The sequence below is a fragment of the Schistocerca nitens genome, chromosome 3 (genome assembly GCF_023898315.1).
Source record: "Schistocerca nitens isolate TAMUIC-IGC-003100 chromosome 3, iqSchNite1.1, whole genome shotgun sequence".
Taxonomy (NCBI): Eukaryota; Metazoa; Arthropoda; class Insecta; order Orthoptera; family Acrididae; genus Schistocerca; species Schistocerca nitens.
The window spans coordinates 978,329,087-978,356,643 of record NC_064616.1 but is presented as its reverse complement, the minus strand read 5'-3'; the positions used below and the strand labels follow the sequence as shown (position 1 = coordinate 978,356,643).

The following is a 27,557-nucleotide window of genomic DNA, read 5'->3' as shown; positions in this document are numbered from 1 at the left end:
AATTATAGAATGAGAGGTACTGGCAGAAGTAAAGCTGTGAGGAGGGCCCGTGAGTCGTACTTGGGTAGCTCAGATCGTAGAGCACTTGCCCGCTAAGGGCAGAGGTCCCGTGTTCGAGTCTCGGTCCTACACACAGTTTTAATCTGCCAGGAAGTTTCAGGTGAATTATATGTTGCAGCAGGTGAGGCAGGCGGCCCATTCCCATGGCAGTCGATGATGAAACTGCTGTAGCTATAGCCGACCGCACAGCACATGCCTCAAATTCTGCAGCCAGTGCTCGAGCTGTATCACGAGAATTTTCTCTCCCCCTGGTCAACAGTTCAAAAGATTTTGCGGTGCATTTTACGCTGGTACCCGTTCAAGATTCAGAATGTGCACCAAATGAAGCCGGTAGAGGGGCTACAACGTCGTGATTCCACTCTTCGTTTTTTGGCACACATGGAAATGGATATGCAGTGGGGAATACTCTTTGGACGGACGAGACACATTTTACTCTGCACGGTGCCCAGAACTGTTGCGTGTGAGGTCCTACCCTGGCACATCTTATGCAGGAACATCCACTGTACTTAGCTTATGTGGCTCTGTAGTGCGGTTTTACAAGCTCCTTCATTCTCGATCTGTTTTTATTTTTTTTTATGACACCTCGTGGGCCTGTTATGTGTACAGTGACACCTGCACGTTACCTATATAAACGATTTGGGAGACAATCTGAGCAGCCGTCTTCGGTTGTTTGCAGATGACGCTGTCGTTTATCGACTAATAAAGTCATCAGAAGATCAAAACAAACTGCAAAACTATATAGAAAAGATATCTGAACTGTGCGAAAAGTGGCAGTTGACCCTAAATAACGAAAATTGTGAGGTCATCCACATGAGTGCCAAAAGGAACTCGTTAAACTTCGTTTTCACGATAAATCAGTCTAGTGTAAAAGCCGTAAATTCAACTATATACATAGGTATTACAATTACGAACAACTTAAATTGGAAGGAACACATAGAAAATGTTGTGGGGAAGGCTAACCAAAAACTGCGTTTTATTGGCAGGACACATAGAAAATGTAACAGACCTACTAAGGAGACTGCCTACACTACGCTTTTAGACTACTGCTGCGCAGTGTGGGATCCTTACCAGATAGGACTGACGGAGTACATCGAAAAAGTTCAAAGAAAGGCAGCACGTTTTGTATTATTGCGAAATATGGGAGAGAGTGTCACAGAAATGATACAGGATTTGGGGTGGACATCATTAAAAGAAAGGCGTTTTTCGTTGCGACGGAATCATCTCACGAAATTCCAATCACCATCTTTCTACTCTGAATGCGAAAATATTTTTTTTGACACCGAGTTACATAGGGAGGAACGATCACCACGATAAAATAAGGGACATCAGAGCTCGTACGGAAAGATATAGGTGTTCATTCTTTCCGCGCGCTATACGAGATTGCAATAATAGATAATTGTGAAGGTGTTTCGATGAACCCTCTGCCAGGCACTTAAATGTGATTTGCAGAGTATCCACGTAGATATAGAGGTAGATGAACACTCCTAACGGTGCACCTCCGCAGCCGACGACCCGTGCATGTGCCAATGTTAACACCACGACATCGGCAACTACGACCGAAATGGGCACTCGGCCATCGGCACTGGATGTTGGCACAGTGGCAGAGCGTTGCATGGTCTGATGAATTCTAATAATTTCTTCATCATACCGATGGAAGGACACGAATCCTTCGTCTTCCAGGGCAACAGCACCTTGATACCTGTGCTGCCAGACAGAGACAAACTGGTGGAGTCTCCATTATGCCCTAGGGAGTATTCACGTGGGCATCCAGTGGAGCTCGTGCAATGCACCATGAAAGCCAAGAAGTATCGTTCACTGGTTGCAGACTACGTAGACCCCTTCATGATGATTATGTTTCCTGACGGCAGTGGCATTTTTCAAGATAATGCGCCATGTAAGAAGGCCAGGAGCGCGACGCAGTGGTTCAAGGAACACAGTGGCCAGTTCTAGTTGAAGTGCTGGCCAGATCTGAAGACGATCGGACATGTCTGGGAAGTGACTGAACGTGGCGTTATAGGTCATCGTCCCCCTCCCGGAATTTTTGGGAATTAGGTGACTTGTGTGTGCAGATATAGTGCAAACCCTCCAGCGACCTACTAAGGCCTCGTGGCTTCCATGCCACGATACGACGCCGCTGTTATCCGTGCCAAAGGTGGACATACCGGCTTTTAGATAGGTAGTCATAATGTTCTGGCTGATCAGTGTAAATTATGATGTAATAATTCATGGTTTTATAACGTGAAGATAATGATTTTATATTTCCTAACACGACACTGTGAACTCTTTTATGAACCTGATGGTGGTCAGGCGACTGAAACTGCTTGTGTAAATAAAGAATTTTACCAGCAGCTCAAGGCGGAAATATGACATTTTTCAAATAATCAAGATTAATCATGGGGACACGGGTAAACAATAAGTGCCATACCACAATCATAATACAGGGATGAGAGAAAATTTGACACTTCAACTGAAACGTATTTTGCGATAGATATTCATATGTTTTTAAGAAAGTAAATATCTTGTACTGAATTTGGAAGGAAAAATATCCTTACCACATTTCACACGATAACAAAAGCATCGGTAAAGAAAGTTTACGATATTAATATAAGCCGATATTTAGAAAGACATTATAGTATCGGGATGCTCGAGAAAGAGAAATGCGAAGCAACAGTGTAACATAACCGTGTGTTATCTACCCTACAGGCGCTAACAAGTGCACGCGTATCTCAATACTATAGGTCAGCGGTTCATCATCCAACCACGTAACTCACGAAGGTGAATGACGCCTCGTGAACGGAAAATGTTACGATCTGTATCAGGACTTCTTACTCACGCGTGCATGAGTTCTCGGCCTAAGACTTTAACTAGCATAGAGTCTAACGCGACATCCATTGATTGGGACAGTGAGCAAACGACGCAGACATTTAGGTGCTGGTTGCCCCAAAAGTGAGACTGCAGGTTCCAATTGCGTGCTGTCTAAAGAATCGGTCCAAGCAAGAAAACTTCATACTGTCGAGGTTGTTACTACATTCTACTGCCATCCTGAATGAGTGCTCCTACAGAAAAATGTCAGGTTGTTGTAATGGTCCTAACCGCCAACTGCATCGCAGGAGAGGTATCCTTGCTATCATAGCGTTCTTCGTTGTAAAAAGAACCTGTCTAATGGTCACACCCATTATTATGAAAATTAATAGTCATGCAGTGAGAAGAGCTTTCACAGAATTCAAATCATCCCAAAATACTTCCTTACAGAATAATCTAAACGCTGTCTTCCTCTCGCCTCGAAGATACATAAAAATTGTTATGGACCTTATTGAACACAATTAAATAATAACTTACTTTCAAAACACAAAACAATTCTTCAGTTCAGCTGACTGTCTCCAGTCTTCGACCATACAATTATATTAATATCTGTACCCCTTTGGGCGTCTCACTAACGTTTTGCTGTTTTCCTTATGGTGGCTTCGTAGTGTACCAATACTTCTGGAACGTCTTATAATCTAGTAGCAAAAGCTTTAGTTTCTTTGTATGTCTCAGGCATTCGTAACAATTAATCTGCTATTCTAATGCCTTGCAGCAGACTTTCAGAGCCAGTGAGGCTCAGATCACAGCACCCCTACTTACGCGGTCTTCATAAGGTAGTTGGCAATTGTGGCAGTTAGAATTGTACTTACTACACGAGTACTCTGGCTTTGCATTATTCATTTTCAGCCTGGCTGTTTAGCCATGCATTTCATTGTTAAATTGCGAACAATTAACACATTTCACTAGATGCTAACGACTGTGAGTCCTTCGTTTAATAGTGCTGCCTTTCATAGCAGATGGCACGGAAATAGTCAACCAGCGTTTATTTTAGTAGACGAAACATAAAGATATCAGGAAGAAAGGTCAAGAGTTAACATCCCGTCGACCATAAGATCAATAGGGATGCGGCACAAGCAGGGATAGGACCGAGATGGGGAAGATAATCCACATGACTTTTTCCAGGGAAGTCATCGATCCAGGGCAACCACGAAAGACCTAAATCTGAATATCCGGCTGGTTACTTGACTTCCGATCCTCCCGAATGCGAGTCCAGCGTCATAAGCACTGTGCCTCCTCGCTTTGTACAGACGCACACGGCACAGAAGTCAACAGAGACCACATACGCATACACGGTCCAGCCACTTTAACGTGACCACTTTCTATATTCGACTTCAACATGCAATAAGCACTCACAGACTGAGGTGGCAGCACTAGCGGTCTAGGGTGTGTAAAGCGTATCGGGGGAACGCGGAAAGCAGGGCAGAGGTTGATGTAATGTGGAAACGGAGCGATTTGTCTGACGTCCAAAAGAGCATGATCATTGGCTGTAGGGCCAAGGTTGGAAGCATTTCTGAAACGTCTACGTTTGCAAACTGTTCGCGTGCCGCCGTATACCGTGAATGGCAACCTGCTGCAATCCAAAACCGGTGCCGAGACAACAATGGTGCACCATGGGGGTGAACGACGGGCGCAGAGGTGTGTCCGGACGAATAGACGTGCAGTTGAGCAACTCACTGCCCTGATGAGCAAAGGGGCTACCAACAGTGTCTCATCAACAACCGCCCAATGAACGGTGCTCCGTAAGGATCTCAGTAGCAGCGCCTGGTTCATGCACCCGTGCTGACTGCTGCTCAGCGGGGACGAAGGCTGGAATTTTCACGGCAGTATCGCAACTGGAGGTCACCTGAGTGGCGACAGGCGGCCTTTTCAACAAATGAATCACGACTTGTGCTCCAGCGGACAGACGGCCATGTGGTGGTCTCGCGCGGTTCTAGGCGCGCAGTCCGGAACCGTGCGACTGCTACGGTCGCAGGTTCGAATCCTGCCTCGGGCATGGATGTGTGTGATGTCCTTAGGTTAGTTAGGTTTAAGTAGTTCTAAGTTCTAGGGGACTAATGACCACAACAGTTGAGTCCCATAGTGCTCAGAGCCATTTGAACAGACGGCCATTGGCGTGTGTGGCGTGAAAAGTCTGAAAGCAAGCACGCTGCAAGTATCCTCAGAAATATCCAGGCCGGAGGAGGGAGCGTTATGGTCTGGGGATTGTTTTCGTCATTCTGAAAGACACAATGGATCCAAAAGTGTGCATCTTTCTTTGGGGACCATGTCCACCTCGACATACAGTTTTTCCTCGACACAATGGCACCTACCAGCAGGACAATGCAACGTGTCACACAGCTCGCACTGTACGTGCGTGGTTCGGAGAGCACCACGATGACTTTACCGTACACCCATGGCCACCAAACTCACCGGATTTAATCCCAATCTTGAATCTGTTGAACCACTTCGATCACGCTGTATGCGCCGGGGATCCGCAACCTAGAAATCTAGTGCAGCTGGCCACGGTAATTGAGTCGGCTCGACTCCAAATTCCTGTCGGTTCCTTCTAGACCCTCACTGACTCTGTTACTACACGTCTCGCAGCCGTTCGCGCTACAAAAGGTGGCTATTCAGGCTTTTGACAGATGGTCGTATTTATGTGATTGGGTAGTGTACATCACTCGAGTCTCTTTCCGACGTTCGATCTCGGAATTTGAACAGCAAATCTCTCCGTCCTGCACACTATATCTCCTGTTGAAGTCTGAGCATCTCCGTAACACCCTCAAGTTTACTAAACGAACCTGTGACGAAACGAAACGCTCTTCTTTGAATCTTCTCTAGCTCTTCTATTAATGCTACTCTGTAATGGTTCCACACTGAAGTTCAATACTCAAGAATCGGTCAAACGAGTGTTTTGTGAGCAACCTCTTTCATGGATGAATGACATTTCCTTGAGATTTTCCTAATGAATCTCTATCTGACATCTGCTTTTCGTACAGTTTGTCGCATGGGTTCATTCCACTTAGGGTCACCCTGGATGGTTACTTCTAGGTATTTGCAGTAGTTACTATTTTCAAATACTTGTCACCAAAAGTGTAATCGAACAATATTTTATCTATTAATGCGCAGTACGTTTCATTTATTTACGTTCAGGGTCAGCTGCCAGTCCCTGCGCCAGTCATCGATCGTCTGCAGGTTTTCCTATCTTTCGCAACAATCTTCTAGCGTTTGCAAGTTGACAACAGCTCAGTCCACAAGTAGTTTCTCGGAGCCTTCCACGTTGCCCACTACGTCATTAGTGTGGTGTCACCGCCAGACACCACACTTGCCGCGGTCCATTAGTACATGTCGGAACCGCGTGTCGCCACTGAGTGATCGCAGATCGAGCGCCACCACACGGCAGGTCTCGAGAGACGTACTAGCACTCGCCCCAGTTGTACGACGACATTGCTAGCGACTACACGTACGAAGCCTTTCTCTCAGTTGCCGAGAGACAGTTAGAATAGCCTTCAGCTAAGTTAATGGCTACGACCTAGCAAGGCGCCATTTGTAACATTGCATGTATCTCAAGATAGTCTCACTTGTATCATCAAGAATGCTGTATACAAATAAGGATTAAAAGTTAAGTATATTCCATAGCTACGTTCTTTTCTTTATTGCATTCATTACGAATCCTGTTCCAGACTTCGCGCCAGTCGGCGTGTGTGTACGTGTGCCCTTTCGGCTACCCGTCACTGTGGACTGGCTGCCTTGTCAGTCCACTACAATTAGTATAAACTATAAATAGTAACGGTCCTATAACACTTTCCTGGCGTACTCTCAAAATTACCTTTACATTTGTCGATTTTGTTCCGTTAAGAATGACGTGCTGAGTTTGATCTGCAAGCGCGTATTTTGTTCACTAAACTACAGGGTGGAATAGTATCGAATGCCTTCCTAAAATCGAGGAACACGGTGTCAACCTGAGCGCCTTTGTCTACGGTGCTGTGTATCACATGGACGAACAGAGCCAGCCAGATTTGTTAATATCTCTGTTTGATTTTTTATAGAAGAGATTTTCGTTCACTCCTGAGCAGTTTCAGTTTCTCTATTCTGCGACCGCTTCTCTTAATATCTGCAATTTCGGCATTCGTGCGATGACTGAAGGAAGGAACCGTATTACAGTCTTCTGCAGTGAAACAATGTCAGAAGACCGAATTTAGTATTAAGACCTTCTTTCTGTCATCTGCTTCACTGCCTGTATAGTCACTGAGCAACTGAACAGATGATTTCGACCCCCTTACTGACTTTAAATTAGACAAGAACTTCTTAGGATTTTTAGCCAGTTAGTTTGGTAAAATTTTTAAAAAATGACGACGCTTTGTTGTTGTTTACGATGCTTCTCACACCGTTCTCCTCATCCTCATTTTGGCTAAATTCAGCTTCTGTTTGTCTACCAGACTCTGACTTTGCTAAAATCAGAGATGAAGCTCTCTTTCCTTTAGTAGCAATTTTCTAACACAGTTATTAAAACAATGGTAGGTCTTTTACGTCTCTCGAAACACTTCTCAGTACATAATTGTTCAAAGTTCATTGTACAATGCATTTGTGTTTTTCGCATTTGCGTTCCACGTCTTCGTCCTCAGAGCTGAATATTTTATGATAGCAACTTAAGTACCCTGCAATTTGTCTCCTGTCGCTGTTGCTAACCAAAATTATTTTCCTATCTTTTTTTGACACTCCCTGTAATACCCGTCGTCATTGACACTATCGCAGCCTTGCGATCACCGATTCCCTCTGCGGGCTTGCAAAATAACTACGCACCCTCCGACTCAGAGTCGCAATATTAAAAGTTTTGACTGGTTTCGTTGTCTAGGGGTTGGAATACCTAGTTGCCGCATTACAAGCCAAATACTGCTGAGTCTACAGTATACAATATGAATACACTCATGAATCGAACGGTCGAAGGTTCCTATCACTCGGCAATTGCGAATTAATAGATAAATGTATAAATGAAAGATTGCAATTAAATAAAATCTGCAGGTACTATCTTAACGACTTTAAATGATGAGTACGATAGTAGAAGTACTTTTGAGAATGCGGTATATTTCTGCATTGGTGTCGATGGTCCAGCAATTAAATAAATTATGAGTTGAATAACAGGGAAACAATAGATTCCTACAGCACGTAATTAGTTATGTACAACAACACAGCTCGTGAGATATTCACTTCTAAACGCACAGTACGTCTTCACTGCAGAAGCCACGGAAATCTCACAAGTGCACAAGTCGGCATTCCGAAGTGTTTCTATCTCCACACTGTCCAAGTCTCTCTCCCGCGTCTCCCCGTCCGTCCCGGCCAGCACTTCCCGTGTCGTGTCCCGTACTCCCCGTTCACGAGCGCTGTGATTGGCTAGAGCGCTCGCGTCATGTCTGCAAACCCACGCACCCACACACATATTTAAGCACATACGAAATACTGGATTTACATTTAACTACTTGAAATTAAATAAATATTCCTACGGCTGGACCATAAACATGCTCTAACACACATTATTAAATACATAAACAATTAAATAAACATATATCAAAAGAAAAGAAGCAAAGGGTAGGCCAGGAGCCTAATGTCTCTGTGCTTTTTAAAACACAGTAAATAACTGATCAGTTTCTTCATCAATAGCATTAACAAAGACATAGATGAATCAATATATTTATAAGCATGCTGCTACCGTTTTTTTGTGTAACTGTGGAGTACTTATGGCCTGACGCGATCGATAGTAATCGGCCACTTTGACCTCCAATAACTCATGTACTATTTAAGTTACATGTCTGTAATTCATACCAATTTAGGTTTACACTAGTAGCTTTCTAAAGACACAGCGATTGACAAAATCGGATGAAGCGTTTATATTTTGGAAATTCGTTGCTGTGTCTTACTTGTATAATTTACCGTCAGATACTAAACTTTAAACTAGTAAAGATATTGAAAATCTGATTACACCATCAAAATCGTCGTGAAAATAATGGTGATATACATTTTTCTTTTTGAGGTATCATGATTCATCTAGCTACTATTAATTTCTATACGAACTGTGAAATGTCTATCTTTAAGGTTTCACAAAGTCCGCCATCTTTGGTACTCCCCGGCATAGACATCTTCTTCATCGACACAAAGCACCGTCCTCGTCGCAGCGGAATTCCCAGCCACGCGGCCGATGGACCACGTGCTGGGGCTCCCCTCCACGTGTTTGCTGACGGGCCCCGGCTTTGACGAGCGTCCAGTGCGGCCACGCCAACTTAGAATATTTTCAGGGCCCCACAATTCGCCCGTTGCCTCACACCACCTCAACGTTAACTTATTCGAAAAGTTTGGGATCGTTACTTACCAGGAGGTCTAGACATTGCCCTCACGTGTTGGTTCGTTAACTATCGGCTCGAAGTAATTTTAAGACAAAACATCCAGAACAATCTCACACGAATCCCTATCTCTGGTACCAGTTTTAACTGCGTGATTCTCCCATACTACAAACGATAAGATGAAGTCTCCGCCTATTACAGTACCACGATCAGGAAACTTGCATGTGTTAATCTCCAGATCGTCTCTCAAGCGCTCTGCCACTACAGATCCTGACAGAGGTGGTTTATAAAAGCATGCAATTACCTTGTTTAACCCACCTTGTTTACCCTGCCTGTTTCATATTCAGAATCTGTAATAACCTCACAACACGCATAAAATAGTCTCGGACGTCTTGTCGGGTCAGTTCTGTGTATAAACTCAAGCTTTCGATGATTACCACCATTGTCTTCTTCAGGTGCAAATAACTGTCGTGTGGGCTTTTGTTTTTTCACTTCCACCTGTGCGGGGAAATGTGCGCCTGGTTTCTTTCGTGACCTTATATAGCTGATGGACGGTTTCTGATTGGCTGTCGTACGTCGTCATTACGTCATGTTGCAACAGATGGTGTAAACGTCTGATCTGGTGCCCCCACCGCTCCTGTAGGAACGACAAAATGAGGCCAATTTCTCTGTTTCTTCTAGGTGTCAGTAGCATAGCGCGCTTCAACCCACCATAGTGATTATAAGCATTGAAACTATTCTTGCATATTCTAATTTCTGCAGCCTCTTTAATGATAGTACCTCATTATGTAGAAACCTAGGACAAATATTTTGTTTTATAAAACAGTGTTTTTTGCTCTTTATGAGGCAGTGCTCAGCAACTGCTAATTTCTGGTTCTGTACGAGTTGTAAATAGCCTTTCGCTCTCTGTATTTTACCCCCGCTAGCTTGAGAATTTCAAAGACTGTATTCCAGTCAGCATTGTCAAAAGCTTTCTCTAAACCTACAAATGCTATAAATATAAGTTTGCCTTTCCTTAAATTATCTTCTAAGAGAAGTCACAGCGTTAGAATTGCCTCGCATGTTCCTATAATCCGGAATCCAATCTGATCTTCCCCGAGGTCGGCTTTGACCAATTTTCCCATTCTTCTGTAAACAATTATTGCTAACATTTTGCTACCATGACTTATTAAACTGGTAATACGGAATATTCAAACCTGTCAGCCGCTGCTTTCTTTGAAATTGGAATTATTACATACTTCTTGAAGTCTGAAGGTATTTTACCTGTGGGAATGATTGACTTTACTAAAACTTTCTAATTCTAGGACCTCAACATGGATTCGGCTGCAGTTAGCTGATATATTAACCTTTTACATTTCCGATGTGCAAGGACGAACGTTCTCTATGAATAATGTGACTGATCTATCTTCGATTTTGGTAGACAATTCATCACTGATCCCACGAAGGGGTTCTTTTTAACTTAAAAAATAAAAATTAAAAACTCCAACTCTGTGTTTCAGAAATGAAAATGGCAGAAGTGGGTTAAGCAATATAGAAAAATGTGAAATACCAGCAAGATATCTTCATCACCTTCTGAACAGTCCTGAACCAAGTCATAAATTGGAATTCTCAGATAATAATGAAAATTTTGAAGAAGATTTGTCTCCAGCTTTATAAGAAAGTGAAGAAGTAGTTGAAGCCCTCAGAAACAACAAACCTAGTAGAGAATATTCTATTACAGTTGAACTTTTGAAGTGCTCCTTGCCACACATAATAAATGAGCTAAATTTACTCTTTTAACAAATTTCGAAAACAGAAAAAATCCCAGAGGAATGGAAAGTTGCCTTGATACATCCACTCCACAAAAAAGGTAATGAACAGGATATAAACAACTTGATAGGAATCTCTTTGATATCAGTAGTATATTAAGTGTTTTCTAATATTTTATTAAGCAGCATAGAAACAACACTAAACAGTTATTTAGGTGAATATGAAGATGGTTTTAGGAAGGGAAAGTCATGCTCAGAACAAATATTTAATCTCAAGTAAGTAATTCGCCACAAATTACTTAATTCAAAGGACATTGTAGTTATGTTTGTGGATTTCTAAAAGGCTTTTGATTCTATTGACAGCGGAACCATAGCTAAAATAATTCGAGAATTTGGCGTAAAGTCTAAATTAGCAAATCTAATCCGTGAAACAGTTACAGTCTGTAAGGTAATATTTATGGGAGAAATTTCGCCGCCTTTCGAAATAAAAACAGTTGTACTACCAAGTGACGGCCTATCCGCAATTGTTTTTAATATTGAGTTAGAGAAAATAGTGGGAATTTGGAATGAAAAACTTATTCAACTCAACATTTCGCCGATAAGGTTTGGAAGAGGCAGCAAAAAGGTTCAAATCAAATGTCTTCCATTTGCAGATGATTTCGCTGTACCTTCCGAAAATGTGGTATCTGCTGTAACTTAAACAATTCTCCTGGAAGAAATAGCCAGCAGATTGGCTAAAGAATTTCTGCAGAAAAACCAAAATTTTTAACAAACGTTAAGGACGCTACAAAATTCCTGTAAACAGATACTGGCCAAATAGAGAGGGTAAAAAGTTCAAATACCTAAGGGAGATAATCCAAGAAAACGCTTTGGAAAAATCTGCAATAGAGAAAAGGTTGCATAAAATGGAGAGAGCGTATGGTATCACCAAAGATCTTTACAGTAAAATGTACTTATGCAAAAATGAAAAAATAAGGCATTACAACACAGAAGTGAAGCCAGAATGCATATATGCAAGCGAATTCCTGACATTAAACTATAATTCAGATAAATTGGAAGTACTAGAAAGGCGAATTATAAAGAAAATATTAGGACCACAAAACTCAACAGAAGTTTGGAAATTAAGAAGTAATGCTAAAATATAGCAAGATATAGAAAATATTTCAAAATTAATGAGAAAAAGAAAACTCGTGTTTTTTGGACATTTATTCCGAAAGCAAGACAGTGGATTAACTAATAAGATTTGAAATATTAGTGGGGTAAGAAGTCCACAACAAGTTGGGTCAACGAAGTAAAAAAAAAAGATTTAGAAAGAAACAATATAAAAACAGAAGATGTAAGAATAATAATGTCTTTCGGGAAAAATTATTGAAAATGGAACGATTCCAAGGCAGGGTAGCTAAAACGACTGCTTCAAAGTAGTCTGAAGACCGAAAGAAGAAACCTACTAACGTACCGAGTGTATAGTGGCATTCTTTCCCAACCTGCCTCCTATTTTCCTAAGGGACTCTATTACCCGACTAACGTTGCAGCTTCCTATGACAAAAACCTGTCCTGCTGCGATTGTTCTAACACGGCACGAAAATCGGCCTCTGGCATCGAGGCATCCCGTTCCGGCTGAGATATGTTGCCATCACTGGGCAGCACATCTTACCTGCTGCAGCCGCTTTCCGCTCAAACAGGAGAGCGCACCGTAGTACGCCACTTATCCTCCAATGAGGACAATGCGCATCGGAAGACAAAGTACCGAAGGAGTAGCCGGGGTATTCCAGTGGCGTCAGAGGTGTCGCAACTTTCGCCAGTTGCGTCCCATAATTGCAGTAGCTTAGGACAACAGGGTGGCCAACGCTGCTTATAAATGTCTCTAGACAGTAGCAGATTCTCATTGCGTCCGCACACATCAAATACAGTCCGTATCCAATTCGTACTGTGTAACACGGTGTATAAAATCAAAAATACACTAATGACCAATCAGATGGGGACTAATTGAGAAAGAAGCAAGCCACAAAGATTGCAGAAATCAAGTAAATAAAGTGAAACTAGCGCCTATAGCGCGTTATTGTGGAAAAAAATGATTCCGTCCGATAGCATTCCTGGGCGTTTCAACGTTATTGCGAATCGCAGTTTCTGAAAAGTGTCTTCACATCTCTGCGTATTGATTGTGGTTCCACACCCGAGGAACTCGACGAGCAGAGAAACATGCTGTTGCACGATAACGCCCGCCCCAACACTGACAATCGGACGATGGCTACGCTTCGGCAATTTGGTTGGGAAATACAGCAACATCCTTCGCATAGCTCGGATCTTTCACATCTTTGGTGACCTGAAGAAATACATGCGTGGACGTCGGTTTCAGACGTACAAGGTAGTGCAAGAGTGGGTGCAGTTGTGGATCCGTCAGAGGATGATCGCGTTCTACGAAACAGGAATTGATCGTTTTGTCTCCCAGTGGGAAAAATGTCTTAACGCTTGTGGTGATTACTTTCGAATGGAACCATTCCATGGTCCCGTTGTGGCGAGTGTTCGGTTTTCATTTGACCGTCCCATATATATTGACGGTCAATAGCTCGTCCTAGCACCTTTGTGGGTTTTCCTGCATTTTGCTGTAGTCTTGTAGCGTTGCAACATTCACATAGGTAACAAAATAGTTCGCGAACAGCTTCACGCCTCTTCCGACATTATCCGATAGATCGTTTACAGATACCACGTACAGTAACGCCCTTATATAACTCTCTTGGCGTGCTGCCGTATTTACTTTGACATCAGTTGATTTCATCCCGTTAAAAAACGATATGTGGAATTCTGAGATTAGACAAGCTCGTGTTTTGTTCCCTAAGTAACAGTATGAACTGCACTAAATGTCTTCCGGAAGTCGGAGGCCACAGCACCAATCTGGTTACGGCGCTATAGATCTCCTGGACGAACAGAGTGAGAGGAGGTTCACAAAATGTCTGGTTGCAGAGTCCATCTTGATTACTTTAGATATAATTACATGCATCTCTCCAACTATCCTCCTTTCGGATGGAAGTGGCGTGCGCCTTTTCCGAGTTACTTGGCACCCTTCGTTAGTACAGCGACCTATGACAAATTTCGAATAAAAGGGCGGCGAGTACCTTTGTAGAATCTGCCTATAGTCATACAGATACCCTTTGAGGTACTGATGTCACTCCCCTATTGAGAAAGCTTAGTTTATGATCTATTTAACTGGCAGTTATCTGAACAACTTCAATTTCGGTGCTCGTCTGGTTATTGAAAGGAGAAACCGCCTTACGACCTCCCACATTGGAACAATTTCGGAAGACCGAATTCTGTATATTTCGGCCTTCTTTCATGTTCCGGTGCCAGTATGGTCACTGAATAACTGAACACGACCGAGAACAAGCTGTGAGACCGAATGAGGCAGATCATCTGAACTAGAGGGAACTTGAAATATATTTCCCATATAGGGGTCATCGGCGGTGTTCTTGGAGACAGAGCACGCAGTTCTAGCCCAACACCTGTATGAAACCGGCGTCTTTGAGTTCAAACTGGCTTTTTCAATTTTTCTTGGGCTGGTAGAATATACAGTGCCCGATAAATGGAAATCACGTATTGATTACACACTATCTTTGCAAACATGTGATTAGCACGATGGATTTTTTTAACAGAACCCAATAAGCTATACTGGCCGGCGAATGTTCAACACAAACAGAAGTTGCATCGAGTATATAAAAATGGTTCAAATGGCTCTGAGCACTATGGGAGTCAACTGCTGTGGTCATCAGTCCCCAAGAACTTAGAACTACTTAAACCTAACTAACCTAAGGACATCACACACATCCATGCCCGAGGCAGGATTCGAACCTGCGACCGTAGCAGTCGCACGGTTCCGGACTGCGCGCCTAGAACCGCGAGACCACCGCGGCCGGCCATCGAGTATATACTAAGGAAGCGTAATTGCAATTTTGTCAAGACATATAAATGATTTATTAGACTGCATCAACAACACTATTGGTTTCTTCGCTAACGAAGCTGCTGTCTACAAAAAAGTGCCGTACAGACTCTCGGCATGTGGGCAGATGCAGACAATTTCACAGAGTTTCACACTCAAGTTGCCACGCAATCGTGACTTACTTAGTTTTATAATCGAAAAAGGCCTTTCACACAAGTATGTCGATCGAAATATTGAAGCAGTATTGCTACCTCATTATGGAGACATGAAAACTCTACCTGAAGAAAGCAATGTAGACCTCCTGTACAGTTTTAAAGTAAAAAGATGTTTCATTAAAACTGGAATTACCTTGCAGGTCAGTCAACTACATCTGCAGACGCAGAGGGGCGCTTTCAACTGAAACGACAGACAGTCTCGAAAACAGGTGTAAGATCGACAGTGTGCATAAAACCTTTATAAAACTATCCTTTTATTTCTTTCAAGACCTCAATGGATTCTTCAAACCTCGCGTTATCTTTAAAGCCAGTGAGATTAGGGAACTGGACTGTCTTTGTCAGAATGTGCCCCTTCTACAACGCGATTTTCTTTTTAAGTGCATCCCCTTCTAATAAGAAAGAAGTTACCTTGCAGTATCTTTATGTGGACAGTGTACAGTCCAGTCCATTTAAAATGCGAGGTCAATAATCCGTTCCGGGTGTTCCAATTTTCGTTCTTGCATCTCTTTTTCCTTCATAAGTTCAACAATAGCGAGTTTTAAATCGAAAAATCATTTCAGGCGACTCCTGTAATTTAACCAACGTACTTTTCGGTAATATACGAAGTCTCCATACTCTTCGTTCAGTTCCATTGAAAACTGTTGCAAGTGACAATGGAATAATGTGTGCGACATCAGAAATTTTGTAATTTTTTACACTTTGATCATCAACTAGATCTTTAAATTGTTTCCGCGTGGTACTGTAATGTCGTTTCATGTCAAATATGCGGTACTCGTCGCTTATGCGAACTGAGAATTCTCATCCCTCTCTTCTGTCATTCCCAATCATTTTAAAGAATTGTGACTGTAGATTGCTAGACTGCCTCCTCTGTGCAAACAACCACTGGGCCTGTGAACGTTCTTCATACCACGAAAAAATATCGAAATGTAAACAGCGCTGACACCGCGATTCGGCGAAAATTTTGCAGACCGAACAATGCCGCACCGCATTGCTAAATGAAATGTCGCGCTGTTCGGGTACTTCCGAGAAGTAACGAGGAAAGCCTATTGACAGGCCGGGCCTGTCATAAATGGTAAGAAGGATTACAGTGAACACGGAAAAATTATCATTTTGTGCGAATTATAGCTCCCGGGGCTGGGTAGAGGTTAAGCCTGGATGGGGGCCGAAACGACGAATATATTCTAGTTGACAAAATGTGTAAAAGAAAAAGCAGTTAATCGAAAAATTGAGATTTACGCAACGCTCATGTGGCAAGTATACGAGTTCATATGTATGTACATATCCGTTGTCTGCAAAATTCGAGGGACCTGTACTCGAATCACGCTGCCGCATGCATGGTTGAGCTGTTCGTGTGGTGAATGTGGCCGCTTTGTGTTGCGCAGGGCCGGTGGTGAGCGCGCTCACCAACAAGTACGGGTGTCGCGCCGTCTGCATCGCGGGCAGCATCATCGGCTGCGCCGCCTTCGTGCTCAGCATCTTCTCGCCCAACGTCAACGTCCTCATGCTCACGTACGGAGTCATGGGTGGTAAGTACATCTTTAACCCGACGCATAGCTCCAGCGTTCCCCGCATTTCCTTCCATTTCTTACTCACGTGGCATTACACAAAAAAAGATACTAACATATTCCGCCATCATGAAAAATGAAAGTACTGTACATCACAAACGTGGGCTTCATTTTACTGAACGTATTGCAATGTTTGATATTCACCGTTTATATAAGGCCATAATAAATTAATACAGTCTTCCATATCGTAGGTCATTCACAATACTCCACCGCCATTCGACGACTCTGTAGTAAAAAGATGGGAGAACTGCATAGTAATGAACATTATTTACAAGTGGAGGAGAAATACCATATACTGCGTAGCTCTTCTAAGAGGTGGCAGGCCTACTTTGTCTGCTGTTTCGATAGATACTAGCAATTTCGCTTTTGTGTTGTGTAGATGGAGTCATTCCAAATAAATACTAATCATCACTTGTTTCGTGTGACGCCCAGTGAATTTTATGTGCCCATTCGATAAAGAGATCCCAAATCAGTCTGCTGCGATATATGTTTCAATAATATGACCTCTAGCACTTATCATATCAGTAACCAGCTGTTCACAACGCCTTTCTTGCCTAACGTGACCCTCCTGGTATGCCAGCTCGCGCCGCGCTGTCTGTCTGCAGCCTCCAAGTTCGCACCATCGTTCATTCACATCGTTAACGTGAATATCGCAATAGACTAATTTAGACCGATTTATCGAATGAGCGTATAAAACGCCATTAAATATAGAACATTTTCTTTGTAACGGAAACAAATCGTAGTGTTCCGTTCACAGTGGGTGCCGTATGAAACACGGGGTGACCAGTATTTATTTTTTCCGACTTCGTCAACGCTTGGAAAAGCGAAACAGCAATTATCTGAAGAAAAACCAGAGAAAATGCGTCTGACGACCTTTGGGAGAGACACCTGGTATGTGTCTTGGTTATAGTTTGTCGCTCCGTCTACAACCAGGTCAGGGAAACAGAGAACTTGTTTACTGGTACATGAGTCTGCAACGGATGTCGTGCGGTCTTGTTGAGGACAACAACCCGAACTCTGTTGTATTTAGTGAACTCGTGATCACCCCAGATCTAAGTGACTGAACGTAAATCAGAATCCATTCATCCTGGTTATCAGTTTCTTTTTAGATGAATAACACGCTTCCCAAACATGACATCTCATTTGTAACTAGGCGAACCCACAAACTGTTCATCACTGCCGTACATCTTTTCAGTTTTCAGTTTCACGCCTTTATTGTCTACACGTTTCATAAGTGTAGCATAGGTGTATAGTTTTAGACTGAAGTTAAGGTCAGGATATATTGTGCCTTCGATATTGAAAACGTAAGGGACAGTGTATTAGTCAAGTTTATAATCCTTCTTCTCCGTGGAAGGGAAGTTGATGAAGTTTATAAATCATTTGTTCTAAGTCGTGCAGTAGTACTCTGTCTACCAAAGTTGTGTCTATAATGCGAACAGGGACGCGTTGCGTTGAGTTTGCGACCAAGAACTGCCTAATAAGTGATAAGAAAATAGTGTACTCAACAAACTATAATGTAACTCCCACATCGCCCCCGACGTGTACACACAAACACACACACACACACACACATACACACATAGTACCCAGGACTATCATCTTCAGAATGATATTTCAAAATTCTTACGATCCAACAAGATCGTTCCACAAGTGCTCCATAAGAAAAAGTTTGGTGACATGGCTGGTGAACCCACTCCTCATATACGTGGTGAATACACTTCTTGTTTGTAGACGGTCATTGCCGTCTTGAAGCATGATTTCTCTTGCTTGAATCGACCAACATAGCAATGCGCCAAACTCTCTCGGCAGTCGTGGTGGTACAGGGGTGGGCAAGAGTGCCACAACTGCTGTACAGTATGTATGTTTGCAGGGTTGCTGGATGAATGAGAGCGTATTCCGAAGTCTCACTGTCTAGAATAAACATGGTTCAACTGTCCAGAGTAGCTCAGGGGTACAATTTACGTACAAGTAGGCTACTTCTTGAATTGGCTGTCGATGGTAAAGTAAGAAGTAGCACACACATCAGTGACATCACATTGTCCAACTTCATTTAGACTTTCGGTGAGCTTCCATAGCAGTTAACCGAAGTATTTACGTTTAGAGGGACTTCTTCCAGAGCCCAATGACGCCTGGATTACGGACGCTGTTCCGTCTTTTCTCTAATATGCAGATAAAAGGGCCAAAGATCGCACAGTTTGATTCGTTATTACCGGCTTTATTCGTCAAACGAAAGCATCATCAGATAATCGTTGTCCTGGTGGCAACGCATTCGGGAGTTAAGTGTTCAAAGCACCGCCCGGTCCTGAGCAGCGCTTGTAAGCCCCTAACGTGTTGCCACCATAGCAGTCGTTATCTGATGATGCTCGAACGAAACCGGTAACAATGAATCGAACTGTGCGCGATTTGTGGTCATTTTAACTGAATATTAATTACAACGGTCGCTGTGTGCCCGGCAGGTGAAGGCTGCGTTTGTTTTGTCATTGCCGGCCGGGGTGGTCGAGCGGTTCTAGGCGCTACAGTCTGGAGCCGCGCGACCGCTACGGTCGCAAGTTCGAATCCTACCTCGGGCATGGATGTGTGTGATGTCCTTAGGTTAGTTAGGTTTAGGTAGTTCTAAGTTCTAGGGGACTGATGACCTCAGAAGTTAAGTCTCATAGTGCTCAGAGTCATTTGAACCATTTTGGTCATTTCTCTGTTAGCGCCCGTCTCCCTACGTTATCGGACAAATGTCCTGCTCTAGCAGTTGACGTTTTGGCTCATTCGCGATCTGTTTAAGTACTCTGACCCAAATGATCAGTTAGACCGGGCGAAGTGTGTAAAGTGGAAATTTGACTCGGCAGTACATTCCCCGGTGCTAGGTCACAGTAGCTTGTCATTTCTCACTTGATACAATACCTCACATTAGGCTGTCTATTACGTGCAAAGTATATAATTAGCAAGTGACACTGTTTGCCCCTTTGGGTCTATTAAAGAAACAATGGCACACGCCTAACTAACTAACTAACTAACTTTACATGTTTAGAGGCTCTTCAACAGTATCGGCTAATCACAGTGGAGTGTCGTATTTATCTTTGCTTATTCGTCTAGCTAACAGTGCCAAATTACAAACTGTAATATCATATTTAACTGCTTTGTAAAGAAATATAAAAGATCGATCAGGTCGGTGGCGGTAGACGAGCAGTTTACTACAGACATGGCTTATCACTTAGCAGAAACGACGTAACTCTTGCTGATACATTTTCAGCAATTGAAGGTACGGATGTAGATGTGAGTGTGGACTCAAATGGCTCCTGCTGTGAAGACAACCATCATAAATTGGGCTTATTTGGCACGCACAAAGATTTGCAGCTTGGCATTGTCCTGAGGAGCATAAGTTATCAGTAAATGACACGCACTGTGGATGTTTTCAACGTTAATTTATTTCCCGGCCGTTTACCACTAATCTTCATCTGATAAATAGTGCCTTAGTATGGCGAACAGTCTTTGACCGTACCTCTCTCTTCTTTCAGACCTCTCATACTTTAGGAGACATGGAGTGAGGATAAGGGCGGCTAAACAAGGATGGAACTCTGTAGTAAACCCTCTGGCATTCTGAATGTAGGCCTTTTTCATTTGTAAGTCATCATGCTGTTGGAGAGCAACTTCGAGAGTGTGAGGCCATCAGCAAGTTTCCTTATTTGCTGTTTTGTCTCTACCAAAAGATCAGACCCTCATTTACCACATATCACAACAAATATGTTGAATTAATTTCCTTTTAAATGGTGGAGGAACTTCTGTAGACAGAGCGATTAAAGGAACTTCCCTTTAACTGGACCGCACAAATATAAAACAATTTTACTTACGGCATCAGTAGCATACAACTTATGAGTCTAAAACGAAATATTTCTCTCATTGGTTTCCTGCATCTAATGTAAAAGCTATTTAAAGGCAATGAAAACAACGTAAATAATAACATTCAGAAAATAAATATTATGAATATACAAACACAATATAGAAAAAAAATTAAATATCAGCTCACTTCATTTTCTCAAAACCTTTAACCAGTTGTTGAGATAAGACTCAAGTTAAATCTCTTTGAATGACTGATTTTAAAGACTGAATTTAAAAAATGGATTGGCATCTTTATTCTGGTTATGAAGACTCACTGTGAGCGTAAACTACTAATGAGAAATATTTAAACAACGGATAACTCCTAAAGAGGTATTATTTTTTTGTTTTCGTACATTTGTTCAATAAGTTGAGAAAGGAAAATTTAGATGCCTAGCAGCTATGTAATTCAGTTTCTACCCTCAAAAACAGTTCACCTCAATTACCAAGCAGAAATAAGGTATTTAGAAGACCAATCTGTACGATCGCGTAGTTAAGCTAATAGTTTCAGAAACTAGACGTGGCCATAAATGGAAGGAACTTTACTTGAGAATTTGTGAGCCTTGAAGTCTTAAGAAATGGAAATAATAGCATATGAAAATGAGTGGGAGTTTGGATATTCTGTTTTGGACCTATTCCTATTCACTCGAAGAGTGAGGATGTATATTTCGTTCTTGGCATATCCTCAACTCTCACAAATACTGACATAATTAATAAGTAAGGTATATCAGTGAGTCGCATCTCGGGAAAGTCTGAGCGAAATCGAATTTTTCTGTCGTGGAATTATCATTACGGCATAACCTTAATGTTCTACTTTTCGTTGTCATCAGAAGGTCGTGAAACACTGGAAACTCTTTTACTTATTTATCTCTACAAATATCTCAGTATCGTGACCAGTAAACTTACTGTCAAATAATGTCATTCAGATGTATAAAACTTCCACTTTAGTAGGATTTGTAAGATTATTTACCGTGATTCGTAATACTCACGGAAAAATAACTATAATTTCTAATTCATTTTACCATTTTTAAAACTAGTTTCATTTCTCCCTAATTTACTTATAATAGATACAGTTGTTCCAACTGAAGTTGGTCAGTCAGACTACAAGCCGTGAACTTCACAAATTACTTCATTCAGCTTTCATGAAAGCGCTTTGTAGCTTAAAAAATGCTCTTTGCACTCACACTGTAATGATGATTAATGTCAAAATTATTTCTCCTCTGGACGTAAAAACTCTTTTCTGACACAGCACTGTCAAGATAACTCCTCAGACGGGGCTTCCTTTTCACGTTTCTTTATAGGCATTCCAAAAATTTCCTTCGGTAGACCTCCAGTTTTCCTTGTATTCTGTTCCGTAACTCAGATGACATAGGCTCCTTTAAGCCAGGAACCCTTCTTCCTATCGTACGTAATGAATAGCCTCAAATTTTAGGAAATGAGAACTTTGAATGGGAAGGAACAAAATACGTTTTTTTATTTTTTTGCTGTCAAATGTTCAGGTATATCAGAAAATTTACGTCAGAGTCTTTTTCCGTGTCAGTGCTGAAATCCTTGACTCTTACAGCCAGGGATGATGGACAGTCCATCAGTTACTCGCCCATGCGCCTCAGCCGTGGCGCTGTTTCCTGCAGACGTCTTACAAGTCGCATCTGTGAAGTGGCTCTTCAGCTATGAACGGACAGAATTACGGGACAACATTTATTGAAAACAGTTCACATTTTGCGATGAGACTGTAGACAGTTGTCTGTGAGTAATAGTATCGAAATCAGAAGATTGTTCTCCTCTTAAACGGGCAAACACTCTAGTCTCGCCTACACGCACATACAAGATACTAGGGACCAACCCCGGTTTCGCACGTGTGGCACTAAGTACGTACGAGCGAACTACTTGTCTAGTGTCTATCTGTTAGTGACAATCGTATCAAAATCCATTCAGTAGTTCCTGAGATTAGCCTTCACATACAGACAGAAAAACGCGGTGATGTAAGATGTATAGATGTTTCACCTCCAATTTGACGACGAACTGAGCTCCTAAAGCTTAGGGCACTTACATACAGCATTATTTTGAAGCCCCCAAGGCACAAAATTCTACTCTGGTGTACACAAACCTGTGTTCGACACAGAATAATGATTGTACAATCTCTCTCAACACTGCAGTCAAAATCTAAGACAGTGAACTACATGGTATCGACACTTCAGGCCTTAAAACCGTCTACAAGAACATCTACCAAACAAATAATAGTGAAACAGGAACAATAGTAAAACAACAAGGAAGATATAAGCAGGCGACAGTAATTTGGAGAAATGAGAGACAGCTTGATCAAGCCATGGGGTGATTTGGATTTCCATTCTAGCAGCAGCACGTTATGCCTGTCCTATAGAATGTCCACTATGGCTGTAGACACACCTGCAGCACAACGTGGAACGTGGAGGACGGCATTCCTGTTGTACTTGTAGTGATGCTTTCATTCTTAGCCCCACAATGGGAGCACCGTTTTATACCGTGGTTCTTTCAGTTAGTTAGCCGCCTGCTGGGTGGTATTCCTTGTTTGGCGTGGTACATCTGTTATCTTTCTTTAGTAGGAATGATGAATCTATTATACAGTGAGCTTGAGAGTCTAATTTACACTAACTACATTTATTAAACATAAAACTACATTCGTACAAATCATTTTCAGTACGTATCAAAACATTAGATGGGTCAACCACTGGAATGTAATTTAGGTGTATTATGTGTCATCTTAAGCTTTCCCAGCGAATCGACTGTTTGTACTATACTCAAGCGTCCAGACAGGTTCAGTCGCCTTTGAAACACGATATTTGGACAGCGTACCAGTAGTATAGCCGGGGGGGGGGGATACTACCCCACTGACATCATCCAAGATGGCGGCCGAGACGTCAGCTGATGATGCGATAACGTCATTCAAGATGGCTGCCGTGACGCCAGCTGATGACGCGAGTACCATCACCCAAGATAATGCGAAAGTGCCACGACCCCCTTGATGGGAAGTTCGAATTTTGGAGGGAAATTGAATTTTGGAGGCAAGATACCTCTACTACCCTAAGAAAATGGCGGAAGAAAAGGGCACTTGGGCTACCTCCACTAACTTAAGTCACCTGACCGCCACCTCCTCCTAGGAACGGGGGGGGGGGGGAGGGGGAAGCACTCGGCCTGTGCTGGACATAAGTCTTTAATTTCAGTCTTTACTTAAACAATTAGAGGCAGTACCACCATAAAGTGTGTTCACCATGGGGTCCTCGCACATCATCCTCTTGGAAAATAGGGGGGGGGGGGACGAATTTCGAATTTTGAATTTTGAAGGGAAATTTGCTCTAAGAGCTTACTCCTGCAGCTGGAAGGAGTTAGTATCGTGTTGCCCCCACTAGATGCTGCTCATGATGCCATTCAGTTCGAATGTAATTTGTTTAAATTTGTATAAATGTGTTTAAATTCGTATAAACTTGCTTACATTTGTTTAAATTTATTATCTACCTACAGCATTAGTGTCGTGTTACCACCAGAAGAGGCTGAGATATCAGTGCTTGTTGAGCTGTCGGTGTTCAATTAGCGAAATGTTCGTGCCAGACACGGGGTATTTTAATAGATGTATTACAAGCACTCATTCAGCCGAGGAGTGCATCCACAGGTCACTGCATGAAGAATCGAAGCGAGCATTAATAATTAAACACATGAAGAGGAAGAATACGGTCCTGCAAATAAATGCTTTGCATTAAAGATGCATTACACAACAAATGGAAACATCTGTCTCTGCTGGAACTGTCTGTGATTTCTAAAACCAACACATAATCTCCAACCACACAAGAGACACCTGCCTCTCATCCACCAGACCAAAGAATTGACCATTTTCAACAGTTCACTGCTAGAGGGCGCCAAGATAGGTCACGTGATCATGCAGTTCAGTCCATAGAAGCACACGTCTGCCCCAGCCTCCTCATCCCCCCGGCAATCTGAGGGGGGAAACTAGTGGGAAATGGAATCAGCCTGTTCTGGGCTGCTGGAGAGAGGAATGAGTATACTTTATTTATTTTTGGAACAATTTATTTAGCGACGGATTTCACCTATTTCATTTATTACACTGATACAAAACACTCACCCTGCCAGTGGTCTGGAGGGGAAAACTGGGGGGAAATGGAATCAGCCTGTTCTGGGCTGCTGGAGAGAGGAATGAATGTACTTCATTTCTTGAACAATTTATTTAGGGGCGGATTTCACCTAGTTTATTTATTACGCTGATACAAAACACTCACCCTGGTGTGCTAGGGGTCACAATATACAGTTTACAGATCTGGAAACCACTCGAAAATAATGCATTACACTGATGTGCAGAGACGCAAATAACTCATAAATTACCGAAATAATCCAGCACACAGTATACAGACCTGCAAACTACTCATAGATCACCGAGATGATGCATACAAACATGCTCACAACACTTAAATACCCGAGAATAATTATGTGTACAAACACTCAGTGCACATAAAAAATGCGACTCATCAGCGACTCAAACCCTGATTCTACTGGATGGAAAGCGTAAGTACACCCCCCTAACACAAGGAAACTGTCCAGATGCGGGTGAGGAAAGTTAGGTTAGTGTACTTTATTTATTTTACTTGGGAAACTGATGCAATATCCATCCTAATTACTTAATTAATCACATAGATCGGTCCTAATTTCACAACTACATGCATAGTGCTGCACAAGAACGGCTTAAAATCGCAAAAACTGACAATATCATACGACTGGTTTTATCCTGCTGGGAAATAATTTCGCAGTACCATTTGAAACGTATGCAAATCTCGATCTTACTTACGTAATTTATCACGAGGATCGGTTCTAATTACACAACTATGTGCATAGCGATTGCTCAAGGACGGCATAAAAGCGCAACACACCACAAAACTGACTATACCATGGAACTGGTGTTATCCTGCTAGAAGAATATTTCTCAATACCACTCGAAACAGCGAAAGAAACACCCGAACTCTACGCTACACCTACAAGCTTGGAGGGGGGAAAGGCTGGGGTGTAAGGTGCAATCTCTATTCTTTTCGGTGGGAAATACGTTCAACTGACTAGATGCTGGTGTTGAACAGAGATGAGTTACCTGCAAGCATAATATAACATCTGTCCCTGTTTGACATCAGAGTTCACTACACACGCCTAGTAAAAATCCCCCTACAGCTCAGTTAACCAAAGCCGATACACGCCATCACAGCTGATGGAAAAAAATGCGTCACAGTTATAATTACACTTCGTAATTGTCGCGAAAAAAACAGCTCTCGTATTGTATGGGCCACAATACATCACATGTACTGGGGAAAATCTTTGTCCTAAAAGACTGCAATTGAATGTGCCTTCTCCTCCATGTATAATCACAAAGTACGAGATTGAGCTACTCCGCCGGCAGCCTCGTGCTGGCAGCTGTCCGCATTGATACGAATGCCCTCTGCCAACACAAAAGCAGGTATAGTTAACTAGGAGCAAAAGGCCGACTTTCCCAAATGCATCTTGGTCGTCTAATGTACAGTGGCGCACCTCCCCTAATGTCTAGGAGGCGCCACTGTCAGAGACTAGACAGGTCCCCAACTCCTCTCGTTCTGGGGTGGAAAACACTTCTGTTTAACGTCACGTAGCGCGCTTCAGCAGGGGCTGCGCTCTCGTAGGGGACTCACCAGCCGTTCTGCGCTCAATTATTTAACATCTACTAGACTCCTATAACAAAGTAAGTATTGATAAAACATTTGCGACGATAATAAATCTCCTGTTTCCACAAAAGTTTTCATTTAGTTTTATGAGCAAAATGGATATAGTTCTTCACGTTCGACTGCACTCGCATCTCATTATTTTCTGACGTCCAGCGAAGTGTACCTCTATCAATCACAAATGATCAGCAGAGAGAAACTTATCCCATCTGCAAAGACTTTTAGATGGAAACTCGAAAAAAAAAATAGAGGAAACTGATATTTCCACTCGTGAATACCGATGTCGGTGATGTAACAGATTGAAAATCACCCCTATAATTTACAAAGTCAAATAAGGTGTTTCTCATGTCTAGAGAACCAGCAAAGTGTCTTCCGCCTGCAAGATGCACACACTACAATCGATGTTCTCTCAACTAAATAAAGACGCGAAATGTGAAGAAGCACAATAAACTATTTACATGGGAGGGAATAATGGCCCAGTCCAAACACACGCCCATATTGAATCTTCTCAAATTTCCACTTGATCACAAAAGCTGTCCGCTGTCCAACACATACAAAGTATTAGTTTGCTAGTCGGTCACAGGCTCCCGACGTGCCAAGCACTCATAGACAGAATCATCCTACTAAATCGTTCATATATATATATATATATATATATATATATATATATATATATATATATATATAATACTTCGTCAATAGCTGACTGCCGGTATATATATATATATATATATATATATATATATATATATATATATATACCGGCAGTCAGCTATTGACGAAGTATTATACTTAGTAGTAGGGGATGTGATAGGTTCGCCTGGAGCATCTGGCTTATAAAGAATGTATTTGTGTTCCGACATGTGCAAAAGGAAATGACTATGTCCAGTTGTAAGGAAGGTATGGATTTGAGGTGGAAAACTGCGATAGCTAATGGATGAGTATGTGAAGTCATAAGAATGGTACAGAAATTTATATTTCCATATATACTCCTGGAAATGGAAAAAAGAACACATTGACACCGGTGTGTCAGACCCACCATACTTGCTCCGGACACTGCGAGAGGGCTGTACAAGCAATGATCACACGCACGGCACAGCGGACACACCAGGAACCGCGGTGTTGGCCGTCGAATGGCGCTAGCTGCGCAGCATTTGTGCACCGCCGCCGTCAGTGTCAGCCAGTTTGCCGTGGCATACGGAGCTCCATCGCAGTCTTTAACACTGGTAGCATGCCGCGACAGCGTGGACGTGAACCGTATGTGCAGTT

General features: G+C 42.3%; 1 protein-coding gene across 2 annotated transcripts in view; it reads left to right on the top strand.

The window, feature by feature from the left end:
- Positions 1 to 27,557, top strand: part of LOC126249043 (monocarboxylate transporter 3) — a 425,057-nt gene that overhangs the window by 290,644 nt on the left and 106,856 nt on the right. For both annotated transcript variants that reach the window (XM_049950669.1, XM_049950670.1), the window contains exon 3: positions 16,516 to 16,659. In XM_049950669.1, the coding sequence (XP_049806626.1) occupies positions 16,516 to 16,659 (144 nt within the window). The remainder of the gene's footprint in view (positions 1 to 16,515; positions 16,660 to 27,557) is intronic.